Source organism: Schistocerca nitens, chromosome 2 (genome assembly GCF_023898315.1).
Source record: "Schistocerca nitens isolate TAMUIC-IGC-003100 chromosome 2, iqSchNite1.1, whole genome shotgun sequence".
In the NCBI taxonomy this organism is placed as follows: domain Eukaryota; kingdom Metazoa; phylum Arthropoda; class Insecta; order Orthoptera; family Acrididae; genus Schistocerca; species Schistocerca nitens.
The window spans coordinates 710977324-711003213 of NC_064615.1; the positions used below are offsets into that span (position 1 = coordinate 710977324).

A 25890-nucleotide genomic window follows, 5' to 3' on the forward strand; every position below is an offset into this window, starting at 1 on the left:
GTGGTTCTATTGCTCGCGGCCCCACCCGAAGGATGAAGGCGATGATTTTTTTGACCAAACACCATACGTCCGCCAAAGGCCCGCATATCAGGCGATGATCCTCTGTGTCTATAACATTGCACTGCGGACACAATGGCTCGTCCACCATATGAATTGTATGAAACCTGGATCGAGTCACGTATTTCCCATTTACCACCTGATAACACAGTGCGCGCATTCCCGTATCAAGGTGTGGGTGGTGCACTGTACGCCATACCACTGACCACGTAACCGTTGGTTGGCGGCGCTCTACCGCATTATTCGGCCGTTGTCGAGTCAAGATGCGATATATATCACGTGCCGTTGCCGTCCTGGTTGTCGGTAGTTCCATATGTACATAACTATGTTCCACAAAAAATGTTCGTATATAGGCAAGCGATAGTGAGATGTGAGACACCGCTACCGGAGCCGAACGAGAAGGTGGAGCGAGTTCGTCTATCAAGGTGCCCGTCAGACTTGTCCGGTGTCGTGTTCACATCTTTATCATTGTGGTTACATAAATAGCCACTGCTCGGTCGCGTACGTGGACTAGTCCAAGACCTCCACTACTACGAGGAAGGGTGAGGGTTTCGTATCCGACCTTAAAAAGCAGACCTGTGCTCACAAAATATCCTAGTGCCGCCAGGATTCGGCGGGCCAACACCACCGGCATAGGAAGAACTTGTGCCAAGTGGGGGATGCGAGAAACTAGATAAGTGTTGGCAAAGGTGACCCGTTGTATCATATCCAGTGCCCTTAACCTGTGACTTCGGACACTCCCACGAATCGTTTGCAGAAGATGTCTGTAGCTCAGTGCCGCCGTGCGTCGAACGTCTGTAGTGTAGATAATTGCTAGGCATTTCATCTTGTTGATCGGCTGTAATGGTGCTACACTCCCTGTCGAGAGTCCTCTCCCGATGTTCATCGCTCCCGACTTTGCCATGTTCAGGCGACTTCCCGTAGCCACACAATACAAATTAATCCAATGCAGGGCCGCTCTTGCCTTGTCGCCTGACCGAGCTAAAAGCACTAGGTCATCCGCGTATGTTCTGCATATAAACTTGTTGTGCCTTATGGTCATTCCTTGGAGTCGATTTCGGAGCCCGCAGAGCAGCGGCTCGACAGCGATGGCATACAATCTCGTCGACAGCGGGCACCCTTGTCTGACCGATCGTGAGATGGTGATGGGCCCCACCAAGCGTCCGTTGATGAGCACTTTGGATGCGGCTCCGTGTAGTAGTCTCATAACGACGGTGACAAAACTATCCGGAAACTTCATATGCGTCATCACTTCCGTGAGGTAAGCATGGCTCAGCCTGTCAAAGGCGCGATCGAAGTCTATCGATACCAATGCACCCCGGAGACGACATGTTGATGCCAGTGCGATAACATCGCGATAGTGAGTGCCGTTTGTATATTGCTATCTCCTCCTAGCTGGGTTTGGTCGAGTGATATCACTTAGCGTATTACGCGTTTAAAGCGTGCTGCAAGTATCCTGGTGTAGATCTTGTAGTCGCAATTAAGAGAGGTCAGTGGCCGATAGGCCTGTATCCCTGTGCCGCCGGATGGTTTGTGGATGGGGATGATCATTCCTTCCACGAAGGAGGGTGGAAGAGGCACGTTGGGAGACATCAATTCGCAATACATGGCAGTCCATCGTGGAGTCATGAGATCTTTAAATGTACTATAAAACTCTAGCGGAAACCCGTCGGGCCCCGGCGATTTGTGCGACGCTGCTTTATCAAGCTATTCCATTACCTCGTCAACTGTGACTTCACCTGTTAACTCCTGGTTGGCCGTCTCGTCGAGGCACGCGGAGATCGTTCGTCGGACCTCCTGAAAGGCTGCCTGATCGTGTTCCGCTTCTTCATAGAGATGACCGTAATGTTCCACAAAAGCGTTGGCAATGTCTTTTTGCGTTGTCATACGGCGACCATCTGGCAGTACGACCGTCTGTATTAAGGTTCTGCGGCTACGTTGTTTTTCTCTGATAACGTGATACATCGACGGTGATTCTCCACGGACTCGTTCAAAGGCCCTTGCACGGATTGCGACACCCTCCAGACGGCTGCGCGTTATGGAAATTATTTGGCCCTGTGCTCGTTTTATACCGGCCCGACGCTCCTGTGAAGGTGCTTGTACGGAAAGTTCGCGGAGCATCGTGAAATAAAATTCCGTCGTGTGTCGCCTCCACATCAGGTGCTCCCTTCCGTGTGCAATTAAAGCTCGGCGCAATGCAGGCTTAACGCATTCCAGCCACCACTGCAACGTCGTCGGATATGTCGGGAGGCGTCGTTCACACATGTGCCAAGTGTCTTCGATTAAGCGTCTGCACTCAGGTTCCTTGAGGTGTGCTGTATTCAAACACTGCGACTCCTCCACACTTGTTGACGACTCAGGGAGACCGTGCATATACACTCCTGGAAATGGAAAAAAGAACACATTGACACCGGTGTGTCAGACCCACCATACTTGCTCCGGACACTGCGAGAGGGCTGTACAAGCAATGATCACACGCACGGCACAGCGGACACACCAGGAACCGCGGTGTTGGCCGTCGAATGGCGCTAGCTGCGCAGCATTTGTGCACCGCCGCCGTCAGTGTCAGCCAGTTTGCCGTGGCATACGGAGCTCCATCGCAGTCTTTAACACTGGTAGCATGCCGCGACAGCGTGGACGTGAACCGTATGTGCAGTTGACGGACTTTGAGCGAGGGCGTATAGTGGGCATACGGGAGGCCGGGTGGACGTACCGCCGAATTGCTCAACACGTGGGGCGTCAGGTCTCCACAGTACATCGATGTTGTCGCCAGTGGTCGGCGGAAGGTGCACGTGCCCGTCGACCTGGGACCGGACCGCAGCGACGCACGGATGCACGCCAAGACCGTAGGATCCTACGCAGTGCCGTAGGGGACCGCACCGCCACTTCCCAGCAAATTAGGGACACTGTTGCTCCTGGGGTATCGGCGAGGACCATTCGCAACCGTCTCCATGAAGCTGGGCTACGGTCCCGCACACCGTTAGGCCGTCTTCCGCTCACGCCCCAACATCGTGCAGCCCGCCTCCAGTGGTGTCGCGACAGGCGTGAATGGAGGGACGAATGGAGACGTGTCGTCTTCAGCGATGAGAGTCGCTTCTGCCTTGGTGCCAATGATGGTCGTATGCGTGTTTGGCGCCGTGCAGGTGAGCGCCACAATCAGGACTGCATACGACCGAGGCACACAGGGCCAACACCCGGCATCATGGTGTGGGGAGCGATCTCCTACACTGGCCGTACACCACTGGTGATCGTCGAGGGGACACTGAATAGTGCACGGTACATCCAAACCGTCATCGAACCCATCGTTCTACCATTCCTAGACCGGCAAGGGAACTTGCTGTTGCAACAGGACAATGCACGTCCGCATGTATCCCGTGCCACCCAACGTGCTCTAGAAGGTGTAAGTCAACTACCCTGGCCAGCAAGATCTCCGGATCTGTCCCCCATTGAGCATGTTTGGGACTGGATGAAGCGTCGTCTCACGCGGTCTGCACGTCCAGCACGAACGCTGGTCCAACTGAGGCGCCAGGTGGAAATGGCATGGCAAGCCGTTCCACAGGACTACATCCAGCATCTCTACGATCGTCTCCATGGGAGAATAGCAGCATGCATTGCTGCGAAAGGTGGATATACACTGTACTAGTGCCGACATTGTGCATGCTCTGTTGCCTGTGTCTATGTGCCTGTGGTTCTGTCAGTGTGATCATGTGCTGTATCTAACCCCAGGAATGTGTCAATAAAGTTTCCCCTTCCTGGGACAATGAATTCACGGTGTTCTTATTTCAATTTCCAGGAGTGTATATGCTATGTGATCTGAAAAGGCGACAGGCCACAATTCCGCATCGAGGATCGCAGGTTCGAGACGACGTGTTACGTAAATGCGATCGAGACGACTTGCAGAGTGACTCGTGCCGTAGGTGTATCCACGTCTGTCGCCATGTATCGTCTCCCGTGTATCAACGAGATTCATCTCCTGTATGAGTTGCCGCAGCTCCGGGCATGAAGTATAACGAGGGTCTTGATCTCTTGGTGAGAGCACTCCAAAAAAGACATGTTCATACGGACCTAAGAATAGTGGTGCAATCTCCTCTGCGTAAAATCGGGATCGATCGCGCCGTCTGTCGGACTCCGACGGTGCGTAAATGTTAACGACCCGTAGTCGCAGCACTGTGAGCGCCAGTCCTCGCGCTGACGGCAGGTACACCACGTCCTCGGCTACTATGCCGCTACGTAGAAATATCGCTGTTCCGCTGCCGGCGTCGGTAGTAGGTGTAATGTATGTATCGTACTCATACAGGTCGGGGAAGCTCTCAACACATACTTCCTGCAGAAGAACGATGTCGACGTCTGAGGCATGTAACATGTCTCGTAATAGTTGCAATTTGACAGGCGTTCTGATCGTATTAATATAAATAGTGGCTGTTCGATATGCCTGCCGCTGTTCATCAGTGCGTAAAGCGCACATGAACGCTTATGTTAATTTGTGTGCTGCTGCTCGGTGACATGCTGTCTGTGCGGCAATCTGCATCTTCTGCGTGGTTAACATCCGGTGGACGCAGCACTCCCCATTGTGGGTCAGTATCGGATTCGTCGGCCCAGTTCCCGTGCTGGAGGTCCAGCTCCCATCGTGTTCCTCCGACCTGGCTGACCGAAGGCGGTGGCGATGCTGCGGTGGGTTGAGGGATTCCTTCCGTCGGCTTTCCGTCCGGTGTGTCTGTATTCAACCCCTGTCTGGGTCTGGTATGATTCGCGTCGTACTGCTGTGAGGGAGGTAGAACATACCGTTGCGCATCGGGATGCACTGTATCGACGTTACACCCAAGTCCGTCTGACGTGCACTGCAGTAAGCAGGTATCTGACGGCGCTAGCCGTCGTTTCTTGTGGCGCTTCGGCGATCGTTGTTTGGGCGTGTGCGCCTCCGTATCCGAGTGCGGAAGTGACTCCCGGTGCTCAGTGACGAAAGCAGCTGTCGGCACAACAGCAGGATCAATTTCCATACCTCCTACCGATCCTTTCCGCTCGGGTAAGGGCGTCGTCGGCGCCGGAGCGGCTGAAGTGTGAGTCGTTTCGTCTCTGGAGGCGGATGAACAAATACGAGGGTACATGTTGTGTCAGTTCTATTCTGATTTGACGCACCCCATTGAGAACGGGATAAGTCGTGAAGTTGGACTATTTTTCCTCAACGTGGCTAAGCGTAAGGCGTCAATGATCAAGTTAGACGGATCATCGAAGGAAAGTTCGAAAATACGTATGTTTCGTAAGCCCAGTCCTGCGTGATCAATAATTACGTCTCCAACATGTCCATCAGAGTGACGAAATTTGAGTCCATGTTTAGTATCTCGGATGATTCTGTCACATACTGCATCGTTAATCAGTTTGACGTAAACGACACTGCTCACTATGGAGAGGTGTATTCCGATAAGTTCGTTGTAGTCAAGTTTAACTTCGTCTCGTAGGAACATTTCGATTTCGTAGGCTTTCGGTCTCGCATATTCATTCGAAAAACTAATCTTGAGAGTCGACTTTCGGTATGCATGTGCCATTCTATATCGAGTCGTCTAAACGCGCGAGTACGCCGAAGAGGTAAACAACTGCGCGAGCGCGAACTTCCCCGGCAGGGACGTAAACAGACGTCCGTGCCGTAGCACCGCCGAAGGCAGACTGTCCACTCAGCTACCGGGGACGGACGAATTGGTACCACAGATTCTCGACTGAGTTCAAATCCAGGGAGTTTGTTGGTCAAGGGAGTAAGGTAAACTCATCTTGCTCCGAGATGTGTGACACGTTTTTTTGTCCTACTGATGAGTCATCGCGCCGAGAAAAACCAAACTGTATGTGGAGGTCGACGTGGTCCATAAGGTTAGATGCATATTTTGTTGATGTAATGTGCCTTTCAGAATGAGGAGATCACTCCGTGAATGCCATAAAAACGTCCCCCATACCATAACGCTCCCTTCTCTGGGTTGTACTCTTCCGACGATTTTTATAGGGTGTTTGCTTTCAGCCCAGTGGAGCATAAAGCGTGATTCATCTGAAAAGGCCGCGTATCGCCATTCAGTGGACGTCCATTTGCGGTACTGGCGTCCAAATTCCAGCCTTCATCGCCGACGAACAGCATTTATCATGGGTGCATGAAGCAGGCGCCTGTTACGGAGGCGCATACGCAGCAACGTTCGCTGAACGGTAGTTGACGAGATGCTGTTGGTAGCCCCTTGGTTCATCTGGGTAGTCAGCCGCTCAACAGTTACACGTCTATTCGGATGTACACGTCTCCTCAGCCATCGTTCACCCGTGCTTTTATGGCCCGTGGCGGACCACAGTTGCCTCTGCCAGTTTTGTTTAGTGCCATTTCGTCATGCACCATATGCTTTAACCACGACGGCATGTGAACGGTTTACAAATTTAGTCGTTCCACAAATGCTATCCCCTTGGCCCGAAAGCCAATGATCATACTGATCACTGAGGTCGTGCACGGCTCGTGTTAGTGCCTTTATTGCTTGACATCTTGTCTTGGCGGTACTCCCATCTCGTTTCTTATTCGATTTACTGGCGCCACTAAGTTGCTGGCTTGCCTACCCGTGAGTGGCAGCAGCAGCGCTTATCGATAAGAGCACTGTCGTACTATCTTTGGAGCGACAGCTAGTATTTCCTGGTCGTCGTGTGTCGGGAGTTCAGTGGGGACGGAGCAGCAGTAAGGTGCCTGACCACTGCCGGCAGACAAGAGTTCAGTGGGGACGACCTTGGTTGACCGTTCGGTCGGTCGTCTCATCGGACGAGGCATTTATTTGGTCGCCGGCCGCGTCCCAGTTCTCCGTGTGTGTCGACTTCTCATTCCTCCAAGTTGTTCCACAGTGACTGGTTTTCGAGTTGTTCGAGTGTTTGTGGAAGTGTTTCGCGGAACCGTGTGTAGCTTGTGTGGTTTTGACTGAGCAGTTATTTGAATGTTGTCTGCGTGCTGCAGCCAGTCGGTTGGGACGGAGCAGCGAGGAACTCTCCACAGCACGAGGCCAGGCCAGGACCGCTGGCGGAATACACGCGCTATCGGATTGTGAGGCGCTAGCTGCGAGAGTGACAGAGTTTGTTGCCCACCGAACCTGGACACTGAAGTTGAGTGATCAGTTAACCTGTTGTGAAACCTCAACTATTGTGACATCTCTTCATTCATTTGCAGGTTGTTGCTCCCTGGGTCGTTCGGGCTATCAGCAACGTATGAGGAGTTGGAGCCGGCGAAATCTTGCAGCCGTCTTCCCATATTGTGATTAATTATTACATTGACTGTTACTTGCCAGTGAAGTTCACCAGCGGTATTTTCTGCCCTGTGGCCGTTAACGCCCAAGTTACCTGCCCGGGTCGTTAGCGTAGTTTTCCGGCAGTGTGCCTCTCCTCGTCGTGTTGACGCAGTCTGGCACGGCGTGTAGTTCGACAACCTTTTGTCGTCGGCCGATACTTTCCATCGTTGTTCCGTTGGTTGGACGGAATGGAATTGGTTAAATTGTTGGTCGGTCCTTGGGCCTCCCCTAGTTTGGGTTTCCATCCGATTGTTTAACTTCAACTGTTGGCTGCCTGTCTCACCTCACCTTACATTTGAGCTACCTTTTCAGGCTGACCCTTGGAACATTTCTGAGCACCACTTGTTCTGTTTGTTTTAGATTGTGACTTTCATTTTAGTTTGAAGTATTGTGTCAGGTCTTCGGCCGTGTATTAATCCATTTTTTTTCATTTTTTCACATAAAGGCCTTCAGTCGTGTTAAATTAAAATTTTGAAGATTTTATTTCTTAAAAAAAATAAAAAAAAGTGTTTTTGTTAAATTTTGTTCTATCTGAAATTGTTTGCAATTCAGGCCCTAAGCCGTTAGTTGTTCCATGTGTTGTGTGTGACCTTCAGCCGAGGATTTACGTGAACCCCTTTTATTAAGGCCTTCAGCCGTGCAGTAAGTTAATATTTCTTTAATTAGGCTTTCGGCCGTTCTGTTGTAAGTTTAAAAAGAAATTTCTTGGTTATAAAAAATTGTTATTAAGGTGTTTTAGATATATTTGTCCTTCAGACGTGTAGTGTAGGCCTTCAGCAGCTAATGGTTTCAATTGCATGTTTTTTTTTATTTTACCTTCTATTTTCAATTGCTTTTGATTTCTAAACTAGTCCTTCAGCTGTTCTTGTTTTTGGTGTGTTTTTGGGCCTTCGGCCCAGAAAGCATCTCAAGTTTTAACTAGGCCTTCAGCAGTATTGTCTAATTGTGATCTTTTAAGGCAGGGCCGGCCAAACGCTGCACAGTGTGCAGACGTGCTGAAGTGCTGCACATGTGCGCACGTGTGAGACAGCGAGCGACAGCAACATCTCTTATTAGACATGTGTCCTAAATAAACGGCGGCGGCTCCACTTCCCTGTTTATGTGGTACAAGCAAGAGCGCAACATACCCAGTCTCGTTTACCCCTGGTGACCGTAACCTTAACAGAGAAGTACTGACAAGGGAACCTCCCCATCGCACCCCCCTCAGATTTAGTTATAAGTTGGCACAGTGGATAGGCCTTGATAAACTGAACACAGATCAATTGAGAAAACAGGAAGAAGTTGTGTGGAACTGTGAAAAAATAAGCAAAATATACAAACTGAGTAGTCCACGGGCCGCATAGGCAACATCATGGACAAAATGAGCTCAGGAGCGTCGTGGTCCCGTGGTAGCGTGAGCAGCTGCTGAACGAGAGTTCCTTGGTTCAAGTCTTCCCTCGAGTGAAAATTTTATTTTCTTTATTTTTGCATAGGTATTATCTGTCCGTTCGTTCATTGACGTCTTTGTTCACTGTAATAAGTTTAGTGTCTGTGTTTTGCGACCGCATCGCAAAACCGTGCGATTAGTAGACGAAAGGACGTGGCTCTCCAATGGGAACCGAAAACATTTGATCGCAAGGTCATAGGTCAACCGATTCCTCCACAGGAAAACACATCTGATTTATTCTATACGACACTGGTGACAGCATGTGCGTCACATGACAGGAATATGTTGTCGACCCACCTAACTTGTACACTTGGCGAAGGGGTAAAAAGATTCTTCTACCTTGCCCGATTTAGGTTTTCTTGTGGATGCGATAATCACTCCCAAAAAAGTGATGAAAACATAAGAGTTCGTCACATAAACTGAAAATAAAAAATTAAAATTTTCACTCGACGGTAGACTTGAACCTATGACCTTTCGTTCCGCAGCTGCTCACGTTACCACCAAACCATGGCACTCCCGCGTTCTCAGTCTCCTTGACATTGCAAATCTTCCCATGAACTACTCAGTTTGTATATTTTGCTTATTTTTTCACAGTTCCACACAACTTCTTCCTGTTTTCTCAATTGATCTGTTTTCAGTTTTTCAAGGTCTATCCACTGTGCCAACTTATAACTAAATCTGAGGTGTGTGCGATGGGGAGGTTCCCTTGTGAGAAATGGCAGGTACTGTGAAAAAGCAAAGGACGGGAGATCTATGTTCTCAGTCGTTTAAAAATGACTGGGAACTGCAATTCTTTTTTGTAGCCGTTAGCGAAAACTCACAGTGTTTGCTGTGCCGCCGAGTAATAGGCGGCCGGCGTAAGTTTTCAATTGAAAGACACTACAATACATATCACAAAGCCGAGTGTAGTGTACTCAACAGTGAAGAACGGCAAGCAAAATTAAATGTCCATGAGAAAATGGATGAGACACATCAACTCGATTTTACTGTACGTCAAAGTAACTGATACTTCTTGAACTCTTAGTTTCTTGTGTTACATATATGTCTATTTTACTATACGCTGTGCAATGTACTGTTTTAAATTTTCCAGAATGACAAACACACTAAATTTTCACTGCGAGCAAGTTTTAAAATCGCATTAAGAATTGCACAATCTGGGAAACTCTATTCCGAAGAGGAGTTTGTGAAAGGGTGTCTGATTGATGCTGCAGAACTTGTGTCCCACGAACGTTTGTAGGTTTCAAGAAATTAGTGTATCCAAACAAACAGTGACAAGACGTATCAGTGCTATGGCCGACGATGTGCACAGGCAGCTAATAAATAAGGCTAAAGACTTTATTGCTTTCTCTGTTACGCTCGATGAAGCAACAGATCTTACAGATACAGCCCAGGTTGTAATATACATACGAGGTGTCGATAACGCACTTTGTGTAACAGAGGACGTTTTGGACTTAGTACCTTTGAAAGGGTCTACTACAGGTGCGGACTTACTCCAAGCTGTCGAGCAAACGATTGATGTTGTCGGTATGGACTGGAATCGGTTAGTCTCAGTGACCACAGATGGAGCACCACCAATGCAAGGCCGTCAGAGAGGACTCATAGCGTGGATGCGCAAAAAGCTAGGGCGCACAGACGAAACGTTGTATAGAATTCACTGCATTCTGCATCGAGAGGCGCTTTGTGCAAAGTCAGTAACGTTAGCAAACGTCATGCAAATTGTTGTGGGTACTGTAAACTATCTGGAGACACATGGGCTTACGCATCGCCAGTTTCGGCGGTTCTAGGAGGAATTAGAAGCGGAGTACGCTGGCTCAGTCGAGGTAAAATGCTGAAAGTATTTTTTTTTATTTACGTTTGGTCATAGTAACATTCTTACATGAGAAGAGAAAAAGTGAACCTATGTTGGAAGACCCTTGTTGGATATCGGACCTTGCATTTCTCGTGGACATTACGTCTCACATGAACAGCCTGAACGTTTGCAAGGCGAAAATAATTTCTGACATGTTGTAAAAAGTAGATGCCTTTGAAAGGAAGCTTGCGCTTTGGGAGAGCCAGCTATTGACAGAAAACACTGCACATTTCCCGACTCTTGGACTGGTCCATGAAAGTGCTAGATTTCAGAAATATGTGTCAATAATTGTAAAAATTAAGGAACAATTTCGAGCACGATTTGCAGATGTTACGAGTTTGTCTCCTGTCATTCGCCTCTTTGCTCGACCGTTCTCGTCGTCAGTTGAAGATGCTCCGAATGATCTACAGATGGAACTGATCGATCTCCAGTGCCATACAAGAGTCAAGGACACGTTCTTTGTAGTGCGAAGTACGAAAGAATTCTACGAAAATTTTTCACAACAAGAATTTCCACGCCTGCACCGAGAAGCCGCGAGAGTTATGTCCATGTTCGGGTCGACATATGTTTGTGCAAGATTTTTCTCGGTGATGAAAATGAATAAATCAAGGTTTCGATCAAGCTTCAGCGTTGAAAATCTCCCGCAGCTGCTTGCGTTTGTCAATGAGCCGTGCTTTTGTGCCCGATATTAACTATATCATTTCTCATGACCAGTGATAAACGTGTTTGGATTTATTCCTTTCATAATTAAAAATTATTGTTTACTAACTGTGCATTATGGCCTCATAGTGCTCCATGTTAAATTATTATCAGGTCATTAAACCGATTGTTGTATACTTACATTTCGGATTTTTTTTTTTAATGTGTGAAGGGCTACGCTCAGGTGAAGTCAATAAAAATAACATTCATCTAATTGTCGGTTATTATGCAGATTTCAGGCAGAACTGATGAAAGATATAGCAATAATAGTATTGAAATAAGAGGTGACTATCGAGAAGTCTGCGGTTGTCATTCTGTTCAGAGGTCAGTGAGACAGAAATTAAGTGGGTGTAACTGAGGACAACGAGAATTAGTTATAGCAAAACTTACATTGGTTTAATGTTATTTGAAATCATGACTAAAGTTCGTTGGAAGTCGCTAAGTGGTCTCTTTCTTAAATACGCGTATTTACGTGCCGTCAGTCAAGCTGCCTTAATAAAAACCCACGGTTGTTAACTGTATTACTGGTCTAACTTGGTTAAACTGTTAACATAAAAGTAGACGTCTCAATGAGTAGACTGTGACAGTATTTTAAATGTTTTATACGCGAAATACCTTCCCATGGCTTGCAAGCTGTGGAAAGAGCACTAGAATGCGCCGGTACAGAGTATCTCAGCAAGTGGATAAAGCGACATCCGTGAGTAGAGACATTCACTACATCCATGCTGTGACCCGGAAGTTGCGCATGTGCAGGAGCACCGCACGCGTGCAGAATTTCTGGCCGGCCCTGTTTTAAGGCAATGTGCAAATAAGTGGTTCTTAGAAAAATAAAGTTGTGTGTTTGATTGTGCAACTCACAGTAACTGTTTACGGTCCCATCCACAATCGCAACCTTATCCTGTGCGCTCTCTGAGTATCTACCAACGTGGTTTCAATCACACCAGCCGGCCGGAGTGGCCGAGCGGTTCTAGGCGCTTCAGTCTGGAAGCGCGCGATCGCTACGGTCGCAGGTTCGAATCCTGCCTCGGGCATGGATGTGTGTGATGTCCTTAGGTTAGTTACATTTAAGTAGTTCTAAGTTGTAGGGGACTGATGACCTCAGATGTTAAGTCCCATAGTGGTCAGAGCCATTTGAACCAATCATGCCCTTTTGGACGTCAGATGAGTCACTCAGTGTCCGCATTGCGACAATGATTGCACCGTTTTCCGCGTCCATCAAAAGCAAGGTGCTGCAGTGGTTAGCACACTGGACTCGCATTCGGGAGGACGACGGTTCAATCCCTCGTCAGACCATACTTATTTACGTTTTCCGTGATTTCCCTAAATCGCTCCAGGCAAATGCCGCGATGGTTCCTTTGAAAGGGAACGGCCGACTTCCTTCCCTGTCCTACCCTAATCCGATGAAACCGATGACCTCGCTGTCTACATCTACATCTACATTTATACTCCGCAAGCCACCCAACGGTGTGTGGCGGAGGGCACTTTACGTGCCACTGTCATTACCTCACTTTCCTGTTCCAGTCGCGTATGGTTCGCGGGAAGAACGACTGTCTGAAAGACTCCGTGCGCGCTCTAATCTCTCTAATTTTACATTCGTGATCTCCTCGGGAGGTATAAGTAGGGGGAAGCAATATATTCGATACCTCATCCAGAAACGCACCCTCTCGAAACCTGGCGAGCAAGCTACACCGCGATGCAGAGCGCCTCTCTTGCAGAGTCTGCCACTTGAGTTTATTAAACATCTCCGTATCGCTATCACGGTTACCAAATAACCCTGTGACGAAACGCGCCGCTCTTCTTTGGATCTGGTCTCGTCCCCCGCAACAACCCAACCGCGCGTTCATCCGACGCGCTGTAAATACAATCCACTGCTTGTGCTGTAACCTGCCGTCTGCGGATGGTTATTGCACGTTGGTGTCGCAACACAGGCGGTGGTCACATTAACGTGACTGGACCGTGTGTATGCGGAGCAGAGACGAATAGGCGAATCAACCTAGCGACGGCACGGACTGCTAAAGGGGAAATATGTATAAGTAGCGCTAACAAAGGGCTGATTGTTCAGGCCCGACATGTGTGAGCTGTGTTGCCATTGAATTAGTAGGCTGTTCTGTCTGGCGTTACTAGCTCAGGTGTAGTATCGACTATCCCTCTGACGGGTCCATTGCCAATATCTAGCCAGCCGCTGCGGTCGAGCGGTTCTAGGCGCTTCAGTCGGGAACCACGCTGCTGCTACGGTCGCAAGTTCGAATCCTGCATCGGGCATGGGTGTGAGTGATGTCCTTAGGTTAGTTAGGTTTAAGTCTAGGGGACTGATGACCTCAGATGTTAGGTCCCATAGTGCTTAGAGCCATTTGCGCCACTTTTGAGCCAATATCTATGAGGAAAAGATGGTATCTGTGGGTTATGTCCTTAGACGGTCTTTGCTTGCCGATATATATACGGGGTTCGCTGGCCCGAGAAGGAGGCACGATGTTTGGGGATTGGCAGCAGCGTCGCGACAAGAGGTGGTCACGAGGTCCGAGCGGCCGAAGCCACGAGCTGCGCAAGGAGGGCCTGCGCAGAGCCAAGATACCAGAGTACTTCACCGGGGTCAGCGTCGACTGCAAGCAGCAGCCCGATATCCCGTCGGTTGGTTGGCAACATTCGTGTCGGACGACCGCTCGTGGCCTGGCTGACCTCTTCTACCTGGCTTTCATCGGCACCACTCAGTAACCGCTGCGACGCACCGTGGATCCACAGAACTGCTTATTGATAGAGGGGAGTAACATTCTGTAATCCTCGTGGTCATTTGTTTGGTTGTCTACCTGCCCTCCTTATTATTTTCTGATTTGTACCCGACCCTCAGAGTTTTACTCGGTCGGTTCTTTGGTCGTAAATATGGGCAGTAGTATTGTACTAAGAAACCAGTTGTCGTGGGAAAATTTGTCCCGCTATTATATTTCCTTTTCTTTCTAGTTTGTACCCGATCATTAATGTTCTAAATAATCAGCTCTTGGTCATAAATACAGCCAGAGCAATTGTGCTAGCCGGCCCTTATGGCCGAGTGGTTCTAGGCGCTACACTCTGGAACTGCGCGACCGCTACGGTCGCCGGTTCGAATCCTGCCTCGGGCATGGATGTGTGTGATGTCCTTAGGTTAGTTAGGTTTAAGCAGTTCTAAGTTCTAGGGGACTGATGACCACAGATGTTAAGTCCAATAGAGCTTAGAGTTATTTGAAACATTTCTGCCTGTGGCCAGCGCGGTAGTAAACACCGCTGTTTCACCCGATAACGGGTGGGCTGCAGGTCCAGCCGTCTTATAATCATTGTCATATTGTTTGCTGTTTTGCAATATAGCACTTCAGAATTCTTTTGCAAAGATTAAAAGCTTATTCAGCTTGAGGTTTCAGGTTAAGAGAATTTTGCAAATTTGTTTATTTTGCTAAAGAAAATTTTATGGTTAAATGCTTCGATTATATGTAAAACACAGTTTATATACTGTTAGATAAACAGATTGTGTGAAAAGAAAGTTATATTGGTGGGCCCTCCCTTCCATGTTTTCCCTAGTTCCCGTAAGAACCATGTATCAACATGGAAACGGCTGAGCTGGTCAGCTTTTCGCGCCCTGCTGTCGCGAGTCTATGGAAACTGATTAAAGGAGGATGAAATCACGAACAATGTACCAGTGAAAAGCATTTCGTAGGTAGGAGGTATAATAGGCCGCAAAGGCGATTATGAATAAATACAAGATAATTATAATTGCAAATAATAATAATAATAGTAAGTATTATTTTTATTACAATAAGTCCATGAAACGAAAAAAATCAACTCAACAACAACGTCACAAATGAAATTCCTTAACTTTTTTACAGTGTTCATAAACGTTCTGTGTGTCTTGCCTTCGTCACAGGGCATACATGTAACTGACAGCTCAGTTTCTCCATGCCCGTCTCAACAAATCACAAGTGCAAGAAAAGCTGTTGCAATGCGGTGTCGCAAGTCTCCGAGCTTCTGTGCTAAAGATGGAACGTAGACGTTGTCCTTGATGTGACGCCACAAGAAAGACAAGATCAAAGCGTCCAGTTTGGAGGCCGCAACACGCCCTATCTAGCGACGTGGCAAACTTTCATTCAGGAACTCTCGTACACAATCGTGGAAATGTGGGGAGGCGCCATCTTGTCGGAATCCCTGCCAAAATTATAGAATGTCGGGATAGGTGATACCACTGACAATTTTCCCAGCGGAGACGACGAATCCATATACTGTCTTGTCGGACCAGGCATAGACCACTTTGACACCTTCGGAATCCCGGATGTTTTCTGTCCCCCACGTAAGTGTCTTGTGTCGGTTGACCTTCCCCAAACATGAAAAGTAACTTCGTCACTGAATACTAATTGGCTTGTGATGTCCTTTCCAAGATGATTCTGCAGATCAGCGCAGAGGTGCAGACGGCGTAATTTGTCATTGTGGCTTATGACTTGCGGGAGCTGCAATTTGAACGATTTCACTCTTTGTCGCTGACGAAGGGTTTTCCACACCGCTGGCTGAGAGACGCACTATGTCGATAGCTATACTTCGCAACATCAAGTCCCTCACACAGTTCACTGTCTGTTCCGAAAGACACGGACAAACTGAATGTTTTGGATCGCACAAAAAACTATCGTCGGATATCACGAAATGTATCCGCAGTGTCGAATATGGACAACCATCAGCTGTATAACTGAATGACGACAGTGGAAATTTGTGCCTGAACAGGATTCGAACCAAGATTTCCCGTCTATCGCGAGTGGTCGCCTCGCCATCAGGTTATCAGAGCATGCTTCATGGCCAGACCCAAATTTCATTCGTCGTCAACCATCTGCCTACAACCTGCGCTTGTACATCCTTCCCGTATATACCTGTACAGATGAGACATTTTAATTGAAAGTTTCTTGTCCGGTGATGGTGAATAACTAGATGTTGCAGTGCCTGTGCATTGAATCGTGTTTCTGGACAACATGGGTACAGCAATATCGTATCCTCGAAGTACTAGTACCACTTGAGCATGCTGTTATAAACTGGTAGTGTCTTTTGAAACTTGCCACAGATTACTCTTTGCAGACTAACTACCGATGAGCAACGGGTAAATTTTAACATAAAAAATGCTTTCTCCGTCAGGTTCACCGCCATTTTCAGCAACTACGGTAGGAGACGCCCATGTCGACTGTTTTCCAAATATGACAGCATCACGTTCAAAATTTGTTTTTAGTATTCATGCGCTTTATCATTTGTTGCGTTATGCTCTGCCATTTATCTTTTTTTTTATGTTTCATGGACTTCATAATTACCTTGCACATTTAACAACAATCCATGCGGATAATGTTGTCATTTCTAAGTATTGCTGGACGGTTGACGCTAGCAAACAGGAAAACCTTGAGTATAGGTCGTCGGTATGGGACTTTTGTCAAATTAGATTAACATAAAAAATAGCGAGGACTGAAAGAAGAGTTTTGCGATTTGGCGCCGATTTATTAAATCAGCATGTGTGGTTCACAGAAATGCCCAACAGACTTAGTGGGTGCGTTCTACAAGAAAAAAAATGTTAATGATTCCTCCAATTTAAATTCCGGGTAGTAACTACAAAGGTAACATCAGTGAAACTGTGTGGTTTTCATGAACCGCCAACCTTCTTTCCTCACAAAATCCGTTATTGGAACACGGTGGGACGAAAGTGTTTCTAATGCATGCACATGGTGAACAATTCCATCCTCATCCATTTAAAATCCATACAGCTACAATAATGCTACCAATTTTTGATGCTACGTCTGATAAAACAGGCGACAAACTCTTTTTCCTGATGCCTGATGTGGTAAAAATAGATGCTCCATTCGGTAAATTACAGTCTCTTTCATTAGGGTTGCGAAGCAACTGTATTAAACTTCCCATAAGTAACAATATTGTGGGTTGTCCATAATGCAACCGACACAACAGATGTTGAAATTTGGGCAAATCGGTGGTCGCTGAGCACAGTACCGTGCACGAGAGAAATATTTTGTTTCAAACAACATCTACGCATTGGGATACTGATATCAAGAAAGCCGTTAACACCAGAATGTTCAGCAATAACTGTCTACTGACTCGGATGCTCCGTGCTCTGAGGTTACAGAGAAACACACCGAACTGTTTACGACCTAATGGAAACGCTGGCTCTACTAACGTCGCTCCAGCTCGTGTGCTGACGACATCTCAGACTGCACACACATAAGCAGCTGGCTACTCTGCAGCGTGACGATTACGATCACATCAAAAAGAAGGGTTTGTGCGGCATAAAGTAGAGTTGGTAGGCGTGTTTCTACATCTGCAAGGCGAAGTTCTGGTTAAATTTCGCGGCACTCGAATAAGATGGCGCTAGTAGCGTCACTATGAGGACGCAAATCAGATTTGCTTTAAATACACCCTGTAAGGCTGCCACAACGAACTGTTACAAATCTGTTACTTCAAGGACAGCTGCGAGCTAAATGCCGTGTAGCGTGCGTTTCACAGACCCCAAATCACAGCCGTCTGCGACGTCAGTGCTGTCGAGCGAGAGCTCATAGGATGATACAGTGGAGATCTGTTGTCTTTTCTAGTGAAAGCTGGTTCTGCCTGGGTGACAATGATGGCCGTGTGTTGGTTATAAGGAGGCCAGCTGACGGTCTGTAACCAGTCTGTCTGCCCGCTAGACCCACTGGACCTACAAATGGAGCTATGGACTGCAGTGCGACTTCGTATGACAGCAGGAGCACTCTCTTGCTTATCCACGCAGAGTGACTGCAAATTTCTACGTCAGACTGGTGATATGATCTGTTGGGCTGCCACTCATGAACAGTATCCTAGGGGGAGTTTTCTAACAGGATATCGCTCGCCCAGACCCATGCAGAGTCTCGACATGTTGCCTTGGCCTCCTCGGTCACCAGATCTGTCTCCAATCGAGCACATATGGGACACCATCGGACGACAACTCCAGCGTCATCCACAAACAGCATTAGCCGCCCCTGTGTTGACCGACAAAGTGCAACAGGAATGGAACTCCACCAACAAACAGAATCCGGCACCAATTCAACACAATGAATGCACGTTTGCTTCCGTGTATTCAACAAACTGGTAGTTACACCCGTTATTAATGTACGAGCATTTCACATTTGCAATGACTTATCTCGTGCTTCTGTGATCTTGCAATGTTAATCACTTGAATATGTTACCTAGACAAATATATTCACGAGATTTCGTTACTGTACATTACTTTTTGGTGTTATGATTCTTTTCCCATTAGGCTATGTCGGCCAATCAGGGGCTGGTCATTGGTAACACTAATAGAGCAGTTACTGCTTGCACTGAAAGCACTCCGTCTTCAGGCTGCAAGAGGCCCATCGGGACCATCCGATCGCAGCGTCATCCTCAGGTGAGGACGCGGATAAGAGAGGCGTGTGGTCAGCACACCGCTCTCCCGGTCGTTATGATGGCATCCTTGACCGGAGACGCTACTATTCGGTCGAGTAGCTCCTCAATTGGCGTCAAGACGCTGAGTGCACCCCGAAAAATGGCAACAGCGCATGGCAACCCGGATGGTCACCCATCCAAGTGCCGACCACGCTCGACAGAGCTTAAATTTGGTGATCTGACGGGAACCGGTGTATCCACTGCGGCAAGGCCGTTGCCACTGCTAGCACTGACCATGCTATAAATTGTCCAGTTCTCGAGTATTTACTCAAACCTGAAGCGGCAAGATGATGATTAAAATTTTGTACACATCTGTAACCTCTTTTATCGTGAAAAGTTAGGTACATAAATCGAAAGAAGATAAGAGTTCGTAGCAGAGCCACAAATTAAATCTAAAACAAAGTGTAATTGCACATCTTATGCGTTAAGATTAGAAACAAAAATTAAGAAAACTAACGATTTAACGTTCTTCGATACTGACATCATTACAGACAGCAACCTGTCAATTTGCAAGCGGGAGAAGGATAGAGTCTGAGCTGCCATGTTCATAGGTAACATTCTGGCTCAAGCTGTAAGTGCTTTGTTAAGGTTACATTGAATATTTTTCGTGTGATTATTCAATGCTCCAGTCTGAAACAATGACGCACTAATATGTTGGCAAGTAAAAAGATTTTCTGAAACACAGCAAGAAATACAGTTGAACGTATCCGTTCTTCAAAGTGTTTTCGCCAATAATATTTGCCGCGGTACAAGCAGTTCATCAAAGGACGGGTGGAGCACTACAGTATTTACACCACCTACGAGATGAAAAAGGCTAAGCTAGAAAATAGACCACAGTCTATATTCTCATTATATATAATAAACAGTGTTGTAAGGGATTAGTCAGCAGCCAGAGCTACCAGTCTCGTCGCCAGCTCGTGGTCGTGCGGGTTCGATTCCCGGCGGGGTCAGGGATTTTCTCTGCCTCGTGATGACTGGGTGTTGTGTGATGTCCTTAGGTTAGTTAGGTTTAAGTAGTTCTAAGTTCTAGGGGACTGATGACCATAGATGTTAAGTCCCATAGTGCTCAGAGCCATTTGAAGCCTACCAGTCTCACGTGTGAAAATAGCAGCTACAACGATAAAATCAAATCAGCACTACAATATTGTTAAAATAGGAATACGGAGAGCAGTCATGAGCACAACACTTCTGTTAAGGAAGACATTACATACGTGACTTGCGGGTGTTAGTCATTCAGCTCAAACACATCTGTGCGGTATCAGAAAGTACGCATTTTTGCTAACAGCACTCCGTTGTGAGGATATATGAAAATACAACTACCAGACATACAATATATTCATATACGATTTTTGTGATATCACGATGTTAAAAATCAAGAGTAGAGGAAAATGGTTGCTTTATTAATTACATGTCCGCCACATTCCACTCGAAAAACCACAGAAAGACTTGTAAGCGTAAGAGATTTTTCACATTTTTTTTAGTCCTGTTAAAATTGGTTACATTCATTTTCTTGCGCGGGAAGGCGCAATAATTCATTGTAGTTTCATACAACTGGCTGTACAATAAAAAACGTAAACGAAACACTGTTTCCTGGAAACACTTTACCTTCCCGTGAAAGAACGTTGGCTAAAGAGGAGAACACAACTGTAACAAAACATTATTAAGTCGTAACACAAAATGTTAACTACTGCGTTACATGTCCACCATGCCGTTGGTTATCAGGACCAGGAATCATCGAAAAATAAATGAATCCGAATCTGTGTCAGTATGGGTCAAAGGTGCTCTTAACTGTAACAAAATTAAAATTTTAGCGTTACTTTTTATGCCTTGGTGAGTGAATCAGCACAAGTATTTCAAAAGTATGAGCAAAGCAATACAATGAAGATTTAATACACAGAAAACTTAATAAAGAATACGCTCACATTCCCTACTGAAATAAGGAGACACATCCAGTTTCTCGAAAGCAAGCAATGGTGTGGTACTAACAATATATCCAACAATATAGTGGAGCGTTATGGCCCAGTTATACATAATTCTCATAGTCACATATTCACTTGAATAAAGGGGAAATTCCCAATATTTCACAAATGATACAACTTATGTTTTCCTACAAACGACTGTACTTTTAACTGAAGAGAACTGATGAAAAGTTTGTAACATTTTTCTACTTAGGTACTGCAGCGGCTTTGCTAAGAATACTGTACTTTGTGTGTGTGTATTTTGTATTAAACCGGGGACCGAGAAACGACGGAGAGGCTTCGTCACGCCATAGCCATCAGTGGTTCACAACCCCACAACAGGCCACAGCAGAACAGAACACCCACTCCACCGCCGCCCCACACCGGACCCAAGGTTTTTGTGCGGTTGCCCCCCCCCCCCTCCCCCTTGAGAACGTCTCATACCAGACGTGTGTAACCCCAACCTTTGCGTGGTAGAGTAATTCTGGTGCACGCATTGGTGGAGAAAGTGTTTGCGTAGCAATTGCCGACACAGTGTAACTGAGGCGAAGTAAGGGGAACCAGCCCGTATTCGCCGAGGCAGATGGAAAACCGCCTTAAAAACCATCCACAGGCTGGCCGGCACACCGGACCTCGACACTAGTCCGCCTGTGGGGTTCGTGCTGAGGACCGTCACGCCTCCCTGCTCGGGAGGCAGCGCGTTAGACTGCGCGGCTAGCCGGCAGCGCCATAGACCGCGCGTCTAGCCGGGCGGGCTATGCTGTACTTTACTAGCATCGTTTGCGAGGCCTTCAGTTAAAAAGATAGTGATACACTACCTGACAAAAAAAAGTGAATTACTGACAAAAATGAAACGAAATGAAACTTCACAGGTTGAGAGGGTATGCGACGTTATTTCAGTGACTACAAAATCCACTGAAAATTACAAAGAATTGAAGTTTGAGCCCACTTATCAGTATGACGTTATACCTGCTCTGGCCTGGATGCATCCATTGATTCGATTGGAAATGGTGCCATTGAGCAATAGGATCCTGTCCTGACGCAAGCTGGTCAACGACTGTTGTAACTGGTCCTTGACATACAGAATAGTGGTACTGGTACTGAAGTGACGTTCGACGTGGTTCCACCCAAGTTCTATCGGGAACAGACATGAAGATTTCACTAGCCACGGGAATACCTCAACAATGCGCAAAGGAGGTCATAGAGACACGCTCCATGTGCTTAATAGCACTTTCCTGTTGAAATATGCTATATGAGGGCGTAAGATGTCTGCAATATACCGTTGTGCCGTCGAGGTCCCTCAGTAATCACCAGCCGTGACCTGAGGTCAGACTTGATGGCACCTCACACCATGACGCCATGAGTAGCACAACAGTGCTCCCCCGTAACAAAGGAAAAACGCGTCATTAGCTGATAAATAAAATTACTTTTGCGATCAAAACATCTTTTTTTACCATTTATTGCCATATGTTTCCAGATCTCTTTAGAGCGTCTTTACCTAAAAGTGATAAAACAGTTTAATTACGTTGTCATTGTCTTCAGCAACATGACATACCACTGAAAGAGAATGTTTATGCAGTTTGGGAGACATTTAATGACATAATAAAAAAAACAGCAGCCATTTGAAGATTTTCATAGTTGCCTGAAATCGGTAATCACGATGAGATACAGGCTTTCTTGAAAGAATTTGTATGTTTGCGGTCTGTCTCAGCAGTTTCTCGTTGAACAAGAGCCACTGAGCTGAACAGTATCCATGATTTATAAAGTAACGACATACACTGTTTTAGTTGAAAAAAAAAATAAGTTCTGTGCACCAATCCATAAAACACTTGTTAGCATTATATATATATATATATATATATATATATATATATATATATATATATATATAAAGATGATAAGGCCTTAAATTTACTTTTCGAAAACATTTTTAAATATCTTTAAATATCACAAGCTTCCATGTTATTTGCTCCTCTCAGTTCGATACACAATTAATAATATACCGCAACTACCAACAATAGGACAAACAAACAGCTGCTGAATATCATGTAGTGGCCTGACTTCCAAAACTCCCAGTAATATACCAATACATACAAACACAGTAATATACCAATACATACAAACACAGTAATATACCAATGCATACAAACACAGTAAACATACATAAGTACAAACTATTTTAGACGAGAATAGCTCAAGGTTCTACCGAGAGCCTCTCACTTGAAATAGGTAGAAATAGGCCATTATCAACCAAAATGCTATTTAGACTATATTATACATCCAAACAGAGTATATCTACATCTTGCAAATTATTTTCATCACACTCATTCTATTACATTTTATTTTTATTCTTCTTTAACATTTTCTTTATATAAATTATATTCTCATCAACTAGGCAGAGACAAATTATATAAAACCATTTCAACAGTTCTTAAGCATTCAATTCGCTGTAACCGTTCAGTAATTTTTATATATTATGTTCTTTCTATTATTTAAAAAAAATCAACAACTGTGTACCGATAAGATTGTGATAATGAGAAGACTTTGCTGTTAGATTTAGAAGCATCCGACCCACCTTACATTTCATTGTTAATAAAATAAATAAATAAAATTAAATCGACATTTAGCACATGGAAATATGACACTGTTAGACCTCCCTAGAAGCGGAGTGTAAGATGCCACAAACTACCATATAGTTTTCCTGCATACATTTTCATCTTTGTTCTGTCCGTGAATGGGTTTGATTATAAAATAACTTTTTTTTTACTACCACTCACAATTTTCTTTTTATTTATGAATCGCGAAATGTGTTATGAGTAAGAACTCCCATTTTGTAGTGCTTTGTACTGTATTATGCTATTTCATTCGTGATGTTTTCGGTGTGTGACGTGCTGCGTTTGTCTGTTGCCTTACTGTAAAAAATTTATACTGCAGCACTTTACATATCGCAAACATCACGAACAAAACGATGTAATACAGAGAAGACGCACTAGAAAGTGGGAATTATTCCCCGAAACACGTCGCGCAGAAGGTAAATAAAAAGAAAGTCATGACTGTTAGCAGACGAAGTTATGTTGTAAACAAAAACATTGTTTTCACAGTTGCAGGCTTTCATTCACAGGGATTTTCCGCTTACAGCAGGTGGTCTTCGTATCCATCTCGTCTGTGCGTACACGCTTCCAGGACGGATCCACGGATAGACGAGATGGTTAAGGCGGTCTCTCGCAACTTTCACCAACTTTAACAACTTTCTCCTCCGAAAATATTTTGTTGACACCGACCTACATAGGGAGGAACGATCACCACGATAAAATAAGGGAAATCAGAGCTCGTACGGAACGATATAGGTGTTCACTCTTTCCGGGCGCTATAAGAGATTGGAATAATGGTGGATTGTGAAGGTGGTTCGATGAACCCTCTGCCAGGCACTTGAATGTGATTTGCAGTGTATCCATGTTGATGTAGATGTAGATAAGTAGAAAATCGACATTCAAGCCCCGGTCCGGCACAAAATTTTTATTTGGCAGCAGCAGGTATGAGTTCCATGCCTAATACAGCTCTTGTCAAAAAATTCTGAGTTGCGACAAAATTTTGTAATATTACTATAGCCGCTGATAGTCATGCATGTCCACCGAGCAAAGTGGCGCAATGGTTAGCAACTGGACTCGCATTCGGGAGGACGACGGTTCAAAGCCGCGTCGGGCCATCCAGATTTAGGTTTTCCGTGATTTTCCTAAATCGCTTCAGGCAAATGCCGGGATGGTTCCTTTGAGAGGGCACGGACGATTTCCTTGCCTATCCTTCCCTAATCCGAACTTGTGCTCCGTCTCTAATGACCTGGTTATCGAAGGGCGTTAACCGCTAATCTCCTCCTCGTGAATGTCTGTCGATTCACACATGCATGCAGAAGGAACAGATATTGTAATAATAGTTTCAGCAACCGTTTTTAATCGGCAAAAAGAAAATTTGGTGTACTGTTGTTACCGAACTGGATTCCATATCTTTTCCGTTGTTATTCCGCCTGGTTATCACTGTCATCTTAAATATGTAAGGAAGGAAGAACGTAGTCACTGGGGGATTGCCACAAATTCTTATTGCAAAAGGATGGGGCAGGGAACTGTCTTAGATGGAGATTAATAAATTGGTCCTTGTTCAATATGCGTCCAGTGGATTAAGCGCCTTCTTGTCCCCTCCCTTGAAGAAGCAACCAAGTCAGACACAGCATCTGACCCCGTAGGAGTCCACCACATTTCTCTCTCCTGTTCTCGACGATCGCAGCCCCGCTCGCTTATTTCGGGCGCTGTGCGTCTGCAGACCTTGTTTGCACTTTCCTTGCCTCTAAGTAGGGCGTGAGGGTCCTGGAATACCCGGCACCTGGTCGCTGCGGCCGTACACGTCGCGAGCCGCCGTTGGCGGCGCCGCCGGATTATGCTGCACCTGCGAGCCATAAAGCCCTTGTTTCAGACTCGGCAGTCCGCATTCCGGCCTTGACAGATTTACACAAGACATGCTAAACGATCCTTGCCCTTGAAACTCCGAAATACCAGTCACGCCCGTCGCTTAAAACATGCAAGTATTTGCACGGACAATATAAAGTCGCCTCGTCATTGTTATAACACCTGTTCCGCTTACGTTATTCTCTCCAAAGGCGACGTATCTGCAAGGTTTCTTCTTCACATACCAACAGAAGATTCGTCAAAACATGTTTTCGGGAACAGCTCTAGCCTACGCAAGGGTACTCACAGCTATACAATGCGGTCGAAGGTATTAATAGACACTTAGCTTGAATATCAACTCAAATATTTCTCTTCCCCAAGTGGCAGCTAACAGCTGTAATGCCCGCAAAATAACTGCTGCGCAGGAAGCACTATGTTTCTGAAACAAATGTATTTGATACCAGAATGTCTCGTAGGGGAGAGTGTAGTACCTACAGCGTTGTGCACTTACGAACACAGGCCGGCCGAAGTGGCCGAGCAGTTCCAGGCGCTTCAGTCTGGAATCGCGCGACCGCAACGGTCGCAGGTTCGAATCCTGCCTCGGGCATGGATGTGTGTGATGTCCTTAGGTTAGCTAGGTTTAAGAAGTTCTAAGTTCTAAGGGACTGATCACCTCATATGTTAAGTCCCATAGTGTCATTTGAGCCATTTGAACTTAGGAACACATGATGTTTTTTGA

General features: G+C 46.1%; 1 protein-coding gene across 1 annotated transcript in view; it reads right to left on the minus strand.

Moving 5' to 3' along the window:
• Nucleotides 1–25224, minus strand: part of LOC126235279 (uncharacterized) — a 176179-nt gene extending 150955 nt beyond the window's left edge. Inside the window, exon 1 of the mRNA XM_049944005.1 lies at nt 25083–25224. Within this exon, the coding sequence (XP_049799962.1) occupies nt 25083–25224 (142 nt within the window). The remainder of the gene's footprint in view (nt 1–25082) is intronic.
• Nucleotides 25225–25890: the final 666 nt, after the last annotated feature.